The following is an 11,151-nucleotide window of genomic DNA, read 5'->3' on the forward strand; positions in this document are numbered from 1 at the left end:
GAAATCCTTCAATAGTAGAAGGTGAGTCTCACTTCAACAATGGCTCTGGTCCCCTGGACAGGCCATTGGAGTCTGAGTCTGCTAGCACTGTCCCACTGCTGAGCCTTTTGGCTTGGGAGAGTAGGCATCGCCTTGTGCTCTCAGCCAGCATTCCTGGAACGGACACACAGCTTAAAGAGAAAGAAGGACATAGAAGACAAATACCCATGGTACAGCTGAGATCTTAAATACCTCCATGTGTTCCTTAGTTCCTAGCCTTAGTGCTATTGATGGTGGGGGCAGGTTGTAAGAGGTAGAATATTGGGAGAGTACTTTCCTAGCATGTGTAAGCCCCTAAGTTCCGTTCTTAGCAGTGGAAAAAAATAGGAAGCAGAACCTAAAGGAAAGAAGTTGTCACAGAGGAGTGTCTTTGAAGGGGAATTGGCACCTCACCGCTTCCTGTTTCTCTCTATGCCTTCTGGTTGCTATGAGGTGAAGTAGCTCTCCCACCACAACCTCTCACCACGATGTGCTGCCTCACCACAGTGCCAAAAGCAAGAGTGCCAATACCATGGACTGAATCCTCTCTAACTGTGAAGCAAAATAAACTGTTGGCTTTTTTTCCCTCCATCCTGATGCTTGAACTCAGGACCTGGGCACTGACCCTGAGCTTCTTTTGCTCAAGGTTAGCATTCTACCACTAATCCACATTCCCTGCCCTGTTGCCTCTTTTTAAGTTGATGTCAGGTATTTGTTACAGCAGCATGACACTAACTAACACAGCCTATTTACTAACCATCAAAGTGTTGTTTTGGGTTGTTTGTTGTTGTTTTTTTTTTTTTAAGAGGATGTAAGGAGCCTTTTCACCAAGGACTCAGGCTCAGTATCAGAAGTCCTTTCAGGATCTTCAGAGTCCAGAAGCTGGTATTCTGAGAATGGACTTTCTTTTGGAAAAAAAATCTGCCCCTTAGGGAGAAGTTTCCTTGAGGTGAAACACTATGGGAGAGAGCTCCAAGCCCTCCTACAGCAAAGCTGAGCCCATGCAAATGTTCACTGATGCTGTCTTGGGGAGGGGGGAAGAGACCCCAAAGATGCAGTCTGGGTGCAAAGAAGTAAGGAGAGAGGGGTTGAACCTTCTGGGTTTGCAGAAGAAGAAATGAGGCTCCCAGGCTGTCAGCTTATGTCTGAGCTCAGAGAGATCTTTTGCAGGGAGAAGAAGGAGCCAGGGCAATGCTGGGCACACTGTCTGTACTCCTCCATTGATGTCAGAAAAATAGTTTGAGAAAAATAAGATATCTCCTCCAAGAAGATCCAGTCACCCTCCTTCCTGTGAAAATAAACTTTCTAGATCCAGAATTTCAAAGGGAAAGTAACTAAGTCAGCACACATTGTGGGTCTGGTTGATGAAGATATTTCACTTCCAAGGAAAAATAATAACACACCCCAAGTTTTTATTCAGAGTTACAATGGCTTAGAAAACACATGGATGTCCATCGTATGCATCAGAATTTTGTGAATGAGAAACAAAGAAATGAATAAATGGCATTTTCTTTCAATCTATAAGACAAAATAACTGATTTTTTTTAAAGAATACAAAGAATTTCTATAAGAAATAAATACACTAAGGAATAATCACCCAGGGAGGCTCTATGCTGGAATATTTGGCAGCCGTTAAAAAAAAATCCTATTAAAGAATACTTGACAAAAGGAAAACAAGCTTATGATAAGGACTTAAATTTTTTTTAAAAAAAAAAAAAAAGGCTAAATGCAATCATGAACAAAATAATCAACACAAATGCGATGCCATCTTTATTTGATTTTGTTTTGGTATTTTTTTTTTTAGTTTTGGCCAGCCATGGGGCCTGAACTCTGGGCCTGGGCACTGTCCCTCACCTCTTCAGCTCAGGGCTAGTGCTCTACCACTCGAGCCATAGCACCACTTCTGGCTTTTTCTGCTTATGTGGCTCTGAGGAATTGAACCCAGGGCCTCATGCATGCAAGGCAAGCACTCTACCACTGAGCCACCTTCCCAGCTTCATCTTTGTTTGAAAATGATAATCTGAGGGATTAATACAAAAAATATATCTAGATGATAGGACTGTGATAAAGTGCTGCTTATTTGTTATTGCCTATATTGTTTTTAAATTTTCCAAAAGGAAGACTTAACTTTTGTAATTATTTTTTTAATGCACAATGCCCCTGCTCTGCAACCCCACTGCCAAGGGCAAATATATGAGAAGGTTTGGGGATTCCTGGGCTCCATCTTTTGAGGATACAATAACACTGGGAAACAGTCATCACCAGTGAGTGAGTAGGACAAGAAGATGGCACCTGCCCTCATTTTAGCCAAAGATGAGATGTGACTTCGAAAGCAGTTCAGGGACACCTGTGAAGAGAGTTCTGGAAGGAATGCTCTGACAGCAACCTTCAGCAAAGGGAAACCTTGCACCCATGCCACATTCCAGTTACCATGTGTTCATTAAATAGCCAGTCCTGGTACCTCACAATTACTCCAGTGGAGGATTGGGAGGTTTGTGGAAGCAGGGAGACCAGGGAGAAAGATCAGTAGAGCCAGCAGAGCCAGAGATGGAGGAAGCAAGCACTCCAGGCCAACTTAGGGGCCATTTGGGGGTTTTCAGGATGGTACTGGGGATGCAGCAAGCTTCCACAGTGTTTGGGAGATGGAGATCAACTTCTCTGAAAGATAGGAAATGCCCCACCCTCTTCCTGAGAGAGAAAAGGTTGCAAAGACAGCCTTTTCCTACTCCCTGCAAGCTGGGATCATCCAAACAGGCCCCTAGCGCCACCCACCTTGGTCTCATTGTGGAATGCTCATTGCTGGTAAGTCACATACAAATGCTTATGGGTCCGGGGAGGAAATAACAAAGGGTAGAGGAAACGTTGCAAATGCAGGCTCTTCTCGTCTTGTAGAAAGCCAGGCCTCCTCATGGCTCCTCGTCCCCAAGTTGAAGGTTAATGTCGTGCACAGCCCTGCCCATGCCCACCATGCAATGAAGCAGGGTCCTCATGGAAGGACAGCCTCTAGAGGCTGCCCCGGACATTTTAGCAACCAATCAGGCAGAGCCATTGGGCTAAAATGCCAGGCACTCTCTGACACTCTCAGGTTGTGAGTACTCAGCAGGAAATTGTGTTCCAGAAAATACATGAGATCCCATCCTTTTGCCATATCCTGTAGAGACGGCCCTCTGTTGGGGTGGCCCTGTCTAGTAGGACAAAAGCGGGGATCCCAGAAGGTGGGGGCTTCCTCTGGGAGCTAGTGCTGGGAGTGGGAGCTATATTTTACTAGGAGGAGGTCTGAGTGGAGGTTCACTAATAGGAGAATCTAAGAAAATGTCGCCATCTTTGCTGCCTAGGAGTGGGTCAAGTGGGTGCCAAGCCCACCAGAAAGGCCATAAAAATCAGCATTTTAAAAAACTTTTGTGCCTATACTGGGGCTGGAAATCAGGACCTAGCACTCTTGCTTAGCTTTTTCACTCAAGGTTGAAGCTCTGCTACTTGAGGCACAGTTCCATGTCTGGCTTTTTCCTGTTTAACTGAAGGTAAAGAGCCTCACAGACTTTTCTGCCCAAGCTGGTTTCAGACCATGCTCTTCAGATCTCAGCCTCCTGCATAGCTAGGATTACAGGCGTGAGCCACCAGTGCCTAGCTGACAGTCAGCATTTTAATATTAGACACCAGAGTTCTTCTTGAAATATTATGCTATATTAGGAAAAACATCCTGCTAAGCCATTTGGAAGTAGAAGGTGAAATCCTGTAGCAGCCCAGAAAACGAAGTACAGAAATGAACAAGAGACACAGCTAGAGGTGGCAAAGTAAAGGTTAGGAAAATTCCAAGATATGCAGGGGCTGAATTTGAAGACGAGGGATCTAATATTCCATCCTAAGCCATTGATACTACTAAGTGTGAACTTTCTAGGGCCTAAAGCTATCAGCCATGTCTGTTACACACAAAAATGTGGGGTGGAGGCTTTATCTAACACATGTTTTGGATTTGGGGTGGGATTGGGTGTGAGAAGAGGGAACAGCGGACAGTAAAGTATGAGAAGATTGTGGACCCCAGGAACAGGGTGGGGGTGGCACAGGCCTGACCTGCATCTATGTCTCACAGTTGCCACCTGTGTCTGAGTTGCTTGAGCAACCTGAATCCCTACAAAGCAGTGTTCTCCTTCCAGACCCAGAATTTCCATATCCTGATCTGAAGCGCTCTCAGATGAGGCCACGGGACTCGGGCTCCTCCTTCCGCATCTGTAGTGCCCACTACAGTCATCTGACTGATCTTGGCCATCACCACAAATTGAGCATTTATTGTTTGCCCATCTTGCCTCTTCTCTGCTCCTAAACCAACAACCAGCTCCAGGCCTCCTCCCAGTCTATGTGTGGTATGGCGACTATTTCCAAAGTTTTATAAGTTGCTTCCCTAACTGGCTAACTGGCTCTCTCATGCTCCTCTCTTGCCTGAGACCTTTTAAACCACTGGAGGCCCTGGTACGCCCTTCCCTATGATGACTCAGTCTGGCCACATGAAACCTCCAGCATTTGCTGGGCTCTAACTATTCACTAGGAACCAGAGTAAGTGCCAGAGGCTCAGTTAGGCCCCCCCGACCCCATGGGCCCTCTGCTGTAGCTCTGTCACCTCCCTACACATCCTTCTCCAGCCTCTCTTTGGGCCCAGCTGTTACTGTATGCCTGCATGGCTATGATTGACCCCCCTAACCAGAGTCTTGGCCAGACTTGTACTCTTGCTGCCCAGTCTGGAGCACAACAGATCTAGGCAGACTCCCTATGAGCAGCCTCCCGAGGAACTGTGGGCTGTTGACTCCTAGCCATTTTATTCCTCTTCACAATACAGTCTTTCTTTGTCCATTGAGAGGGAAGTCTGATACCCAGATGGCTGGGATGAAGACTGTCACCCTTCATACCGTACCATATCATTAACTGTGGGGCCTACCTGAGATGAGGCAAACAAACATGGTTAAGGGCAGGAATCTAAGGTTAAGGAGAAGGATCTGAGGATCATGGATGCATAACAGGAGGAAGGACAGTGAGGATCTACCCCCAAAGTAGAAATGTTTTGTTTGGTGGGTTTGTTTTTGAGACCTCAGGTGGCCATCTCCCTGGTACTAGTGGCATCTCCCTCTCCTAGTGCATTCTGGGAGGACACATGGCAAGGAGGATGGGCATTTCATATATTCCCTTTACCGTGCCCACATCACTGGAGGGAAAAAACTTCCATGTCACGTGCAGTACAAAGAGGCAGGTACCCTGTTCTGTAGAAATGGACAAAATAGCATGTTATGCCTGCCTTAACATCACCTCATAAGTCCCCATTCAGAGCCAGCACATGCAATAGTCCTGGTCAGCCTGTAAGGTACAGAGTGCACAGCCTCGTGGCCTGGGCACCCACCCTCTATCGCTTCACTCCTCACCCCTGGAGGTGCCAGGACGTAAACCTTACAGGCCATAAGCTAGGGACCCCGTGGGCCTCAAAGGCAGTCTCCCCAATATGCTAGGGCTACACAGTCCATTTAAAGGTTTACAACAATAACATGGATGGAAGATCAGCCCCCTCAGGACTGTGAAGCGATCATTGTTCCTCTCTAGGCCTCAGCTGGCCCATGAACAGCTTAGAATAGACCAGAGGTTCCATGTCTCACGGCTATGGATGTTTTAGCTAAACCAGTATCTTACCCAGAAACTCAGAAGGTAAAATAACTCTAAGTAGAGCTGCTTTAAAAGATGGGGGCCTGGAGTGGGGAAGAACCAACTGGTCAAGTCCCTGTGCACACAGCAAAGACCAAATCAGTGAACTGAATTGTTTCCAAGGTCTTACAGCCATCTCTGGAATTCCGTGTGCTACCTTGCCCTCAGGGTTTGTGCTGTGTGCTCGTACATGCTTGTGTAGAAGGGGAGAATCCAAGAGTAGATGGCAGACACTCAGTCCTCAGGGGCTTACAACAAAGTAGAGGACACAATGTGTACATGTACATGGTAAGCACACACGTGTGCATGCGCGCGTGCACACACACACACACACACACACACACACACACACGATCCACGTGGCTGTGTTCATGACTTCCAGGAGGTTTAATACAATATTGGTCTCCATGAGGTATGAGTGTGTGTGTGTGTGTGTGTGTGTGTGTGTGTATGCTAGTCCTGGAACTTGAACTCAGGGTCTGTCTCTAAACTTTTTCTCTCAAGGCTAGTGCTCTACCACTTAATCCACAGCTGTACATCTGGCTTTTGGGGGGTTAATTGTAACTATAATCCTCTGATCTCAGTGTTCTAAGTAGCCATGATTACAAGTGTACCACCAGTGCCTGGCATAATGGAGAGCATTTTAAGCTCAGGGATCCTTGGCCTGCATGATCTTCCCAACATTCCTTCTCCCCATGGTTGTTGGTGATATATACCACCCTTTGGCTACGGAGACTGCAGTGGTATATGAGGAAAACAAGGCTTTGGATATGATGAGTTTCACCAAAGTTACATGGTATCTGTTCTCTCATATCAAGGGACAGATGTATGAGTTCTTGGGAGAACCAAATTAAGATCAGAATATTCCTGCTTGTAAAATTGAAAGAGGGGTAGAGGAAGGTTGAAGGAGATCATGGGGCAATCCCTAGCAGATACACAGTGTATTGTTAGAGTCCTCACCACTTAAAATACCCTGTGGTCAGGTGTGTCTTCTTCACATAGCAGAAGGCAACCTCTGTGCTGCTCCAAAATTTCATCAATACAACTATCATCCCAGCTCCCCACGAGGCCTCGGTGCTACTCACTTGCTGGTGAGATGGAGCTTGGGAGAAAGCCCATTCTCTCCAAATATCGTGATGAAGACATTGGCATCTGTCCCTGCACCACGGACATCCCCAGTGGCTGTAACCACCTCATAGACTGGAGGAGAAAAGAAGACAGGTTATAAACTCCAAAGAGAACCCAGAACTCAACGTGGCTTTGGAGAAGAAAGCAGGGCTCCTGCCAGCCCTATAGGGATTCTCATTTCAGAGGACTTTGGGAACCCACTACAAAGCTCCAGGCCAGGGCCAGAGACCTCATCACTTCCTTCTGAAAGATCCAAACCTCACCCTTAATACCATCACCCTTTATGGAAGAAGACTCTGAAACAGGGGGGAAATCTGGTCACGTCCCTCCCAGGATAAGCCGCCCAGGACTGTGTGTAAAGAGCTTCTCAGGGGTACTGAGTTTCCTCTCTTGGTTTTTATGAAACATGTTCAGCTTCCTTGTTTATAGTTCATGACAGGGCTTCAGTGCCATGACAGCCTGATGGAGAAAGAGGACAAGAATCCACTTGGCTTCTTCAAGACAGTGGAATCTACTAGAACAAGTTGAAAGGCTGGGAATTTGAAAGATATATGCTCTAGATCCATCTCTAGAACCAACTCCCAGAATCCTAGCGCACACCTGGCGTGGACCAGGTAGCCGCAGCCAGCCACCCAGAGCCACATCGCTTCTACTATGAAGGGGAAATCGTCATACCACCTCCATTCAGCTGCTACGCCTGTCCCCCAAAGCAATGAACTTCCCCTTCCTATTCCAGTCTCCCCTCTGACTCACAGCCTAACCTGAAACAGTTGATATGGGAATCTTCCATGCATGCAGCAAGTAAGAGAAAGTAAATCCATGTTAGGAAAGTAGAATTCATGATGCTGGCCACCCGTAAAATGTAGGAAGGGTGTTTGAAATAACGCCTACCACTTCCTGAGAATATGTGAGTACCAGTGCTTAATAATTGTAGTCATAAGCAATATTAGCTGATTCCTTACTATGTGCCTATTCCTGAGCTAGGAAATGTTCATATAGGATTGAACTCAATTAGTAAAGCAAATGTATTAGCATTTCTCCTTCCGGTCTTTTCAGAGTAAGTCTCCAACTAGTAGCCAAGTATAGCTGAGCTGCCCCAAGAAGGTCCCGCTGAGTAGGATAATTTGAGGTTAGATGTTGATTATTCAAACCTATCAACTCAGCCTCTTTTCCAGAGGGGGCATTGATCCAGGTGAAAATGGCAAAGTTAGGTGTCAGAGGATTGTGATATGAACGTCTGAACACCTTTGAGCACCTGTTGGGTGGCAGGCCTATGGCAGGTATGATACAGGTACTACTTACTAATCCTCCAACCAGCCCAGGGGTCTGAAGGCTGAGACAAAGTGCTGGACATGTGTCACATGTCACATGTGTCACAGCCATGTGGGGACAGCCACAACTCATCACAGGAGCACAATGGCCTTGTATAAGAATCAACCTGCCTGTAACACAGAACAACAATGCCTGCTTTACAAAGCTGTTCTGAGGATTGAAGATGCTGGATCTACAGGCTCTGGTATACAGTATTTACCCAATAAAATAGCTTTCCTTTCTTTCTTTTTTAAAAAAGCCCATTGTTGTTTATGCAGAGAAACCTAATTCAATTCTAGAAGCTACCAGCTAGTTCCTTTGGCAGACGGTGTTAGCTCAACTGACAAGCACGTGCTGCATGGTATTTCAGAGCCTGTGAGGACATCACTAATTCTAACATGTTCCTTTCAGGCCTGGGAAGACCAGTAGCTATAGTGTTCAGGGGCGAGTAGACCATGGGATATCCCTAGATCTAACCAAGCCCCAGATCTTAAAGGATAGCAGCACATATGTGTAAGTCCCTGTCTCTTGAACTAGAGCCTTGATCTACAAATGCCCCCTGGACCCCTCCTCTGGTCCTCCAGCAACAACTTGGGCTTGGAGTGTGGCCGCCAGGCTTGTATATACACAGGGAATTTCCAAATCAAATGTCCACAGGAGAAAAGTCAGCCTAGTGGAAATTCTAGAACCACATCACATGAGAGAAGATGAAGAGGCCTGAGTGGGCTAGTTTAGAGAAGAGGACACTCCGAGGCTATAGGAGAGGGATGATAAAGCTATCTCAATGGCTGAGTCAGGAGTAGATAGCTGCTTCTGAAATAGGGCAGTGACCATAATTAAACTGAGCCATTGGGTTTAATTATAGTTAAGAGAATGGCAAAGTGAGCCATAGTATATGAAATGATATTTGCAACTCATAGCCAACAAAGGACTCATACCTAGAAGATATAAAGAATTCACCAAAATAGCCAGACATGGTGCTACATGTCTTTAATCCCAGGCTGAGGCCGGAGGAGCTTGAGTTGAAGGACAGTGTAGGCTACAGTATAACAAGACCCTGCTCACAAAAAGAGAGAATTCATACAAGCAAATCAGAAAGAGGAAATCCCTATAAGTTTTAAATAAACAATTTCTTTAAAAGACACATATCCACTTTCCATAAGATCCAAAAATTCCACTTTTAGACATTGATTCAAAAGGTGAAAACATGTTTGCACAAAGCCCTAGGAACACACATGTTCACAGTAACTTTATCTCTAATAGAGTCAAACTGAAAACAACAGTAAAAGGATAAATAAACAGTGAAAGGATAAATAAACCATGGTCTTTCCATACAGTGGAATAAAGGAGAAATAATTGAATATCTAGCAACAAAAAAGTTAAGCCAACAGTGCCCTGTTTATAAATGCAAGAATATCCAACAACTTAAGAAGAACAAAGTAAGCTGGGGTGCCAGTGGTCACCTATAATCTTAGGTATCAGGGGGCTAGATCTGAATCCCAGTTCAGAGCCAGTCCAGGCAGACAAATCCGAGAGCTTCTTATCTCCAATTAACCCACAAAAAGCTGGAAATGAGGCTGTGGTTCATGTAGTAGAGCATTAGCCTTGTGGGAAAGTCAGGCGAGGACTAAGCAAGAGAATGAAGCGCTGAAAGGAAGCCCCAGTACCGGCAGCAAAAGGAACAAACTATATGATATAACACATTCACATCATGGATAAATGTCTCAGATGCAATGCTGAGTGAAAGAGCAGATAGCCACAAAATAGTACACACTGCACAATGTCATTGGTATGGAGTCCAAAAACAGAGCAACTGATTTCTGATGGTAGATCCAGGAGAGCCGTTAGAGGTGTGAAGGATTTTGTAGAACAGGATTCTAAAAGTAGCTACACAAGTACCTCAAGCCACAAGATAAAAATCTATCCTGCGGTACCTCTGTGAGTTTTGCACCATAGATAAACTATTCCTCTATTGAAAAATTCTAATTAAAGTGCAATTTGAGTGGCTGAAGAATGATCTGGTAGAAATCTGACATCTTGCAGAAAATGAAAAATTCGGTTTGACTACCAGAAGAGAACCCCAACTAATAAAGTCCCCTGGAATGAATTCATCAAAGGCCATGTAGTATTGCTCTTAGCTCACAGCCTGGAACATGGGAGGGACTCAGCAAAGACTTACCTAGATGGAGGGTTAGCTACAGTGCACAAATAAATGGCTAAAAGTAATCACTGACGTCAATAAGGACCCTGGTACTGAGCTGACCTGGCTTTGAGTCTCAATTGCGTCATGCTATGTCATCTCAACTAAATTTCTTACTAAGTCTCAGTTTTCTCATCTATGAAGTGGAAATAATTTCTTCTTTGAAGGATGATGGTAAGGTTGCTTTTTAGGTAAGGTTGATTTTCTGCACCTGGAACCTGCAGACACCAAGCTTCTAGTCTGTTCTGCCCCACCAGAATGCTACCTAAAGGCACATCTCCTTATCAGCAGTGCCATGGGATCTGTGGCATGGTGCCTTCATAAAGGACAGACACACAGGATGACCTGTGGGCCAAAATCCCAAACTCACCGCCCAGAAAGAGAGACAGATCTGGCAGCCACATGCTCCACCCCTGCCTGGCAGGACCACCTACCTTTAGCCTTGTAGTATTCATGTTCCAGCTCATCCTCGTCATCCTCTGAGGCATAGTTCAGAAGCTCCTCCTCATACACGCGCAGGAAGTCGATGTCTTTTTTCCTCCTCTTCTTCTTCTGGGGCATCATCTTGCTGGCGGCCCTTGCCCAGCACTTGCAGACTCATGCACCTCCCCCCCACTCCTGTGACCCTCGCTTCTCAGAGTGGTAGAATCCTCTTGTGACTTCAGGTCTAGCTGGGTCACTCTGGCTCTCTTTCCTGGTCCCACTCTTCTTTCTCTTCTCCAGCCCCTGAGCCAGTGTCAATACTTTTTCTTTGCCCTTGCTGCTGCTGTCCTCTCCCTCTCCCCTCCCTCCCACTCTGCACCTGCCCTGGG

At 45.8% G+C, this 11,151-nt stretch overlaps 1 protein-coding gene across 3 annotated transcripts in view; it reads right to left on the reverse strand.

The window, feature by feature from the left end:
* The window catches only part of Loxhd1 (lipoxygenase homology PLAT domains 1), a 136,992-nt gene extending 126,089 nt beyond the window's left edge, over positions 1 to 10,903 (reverse strand). For all 3 annotated transcript variants that reach the window (XM_042675216.1, XM_042675215.1, XM_042675214.1), the window contains exons 1-2: positions 10,774 to 10,903; positions 6,786 to 6,900 (exon numbers count right to left, since the gene is read on the reverse strand). In XM_042675216.1, the coding sequence (XP_042531150.1) occupies positions 6,786 to 6,900; positions 10,774 to 10,903 (245 nt within the window). The remainder of the gene's footprint in view (positions 1 to 6,785; positions 6,901 to 10,773) is intronic.
* Between the last annotated feature and the right edge of the window lie 248 nt (positions 10,904 to 11,151).

The sequence above is a fragment of the Dipodomys spectabilis genome, unplaced genomic scaffold (assembly GCF_019054845.1).
Source record: "Dipodomys spectabilis isolate Male_0828 unplaced genomic scaffold, ASM1905484v1 ptg000024l, whole genome shotgun sequence".
Classification (NCBI taxonomy): Eukaryota; Metazoa; Chordata; class Mammalia; order Rodentia; family Heteromyidae; genus Dipodomys; species Dipodomys spectabilis.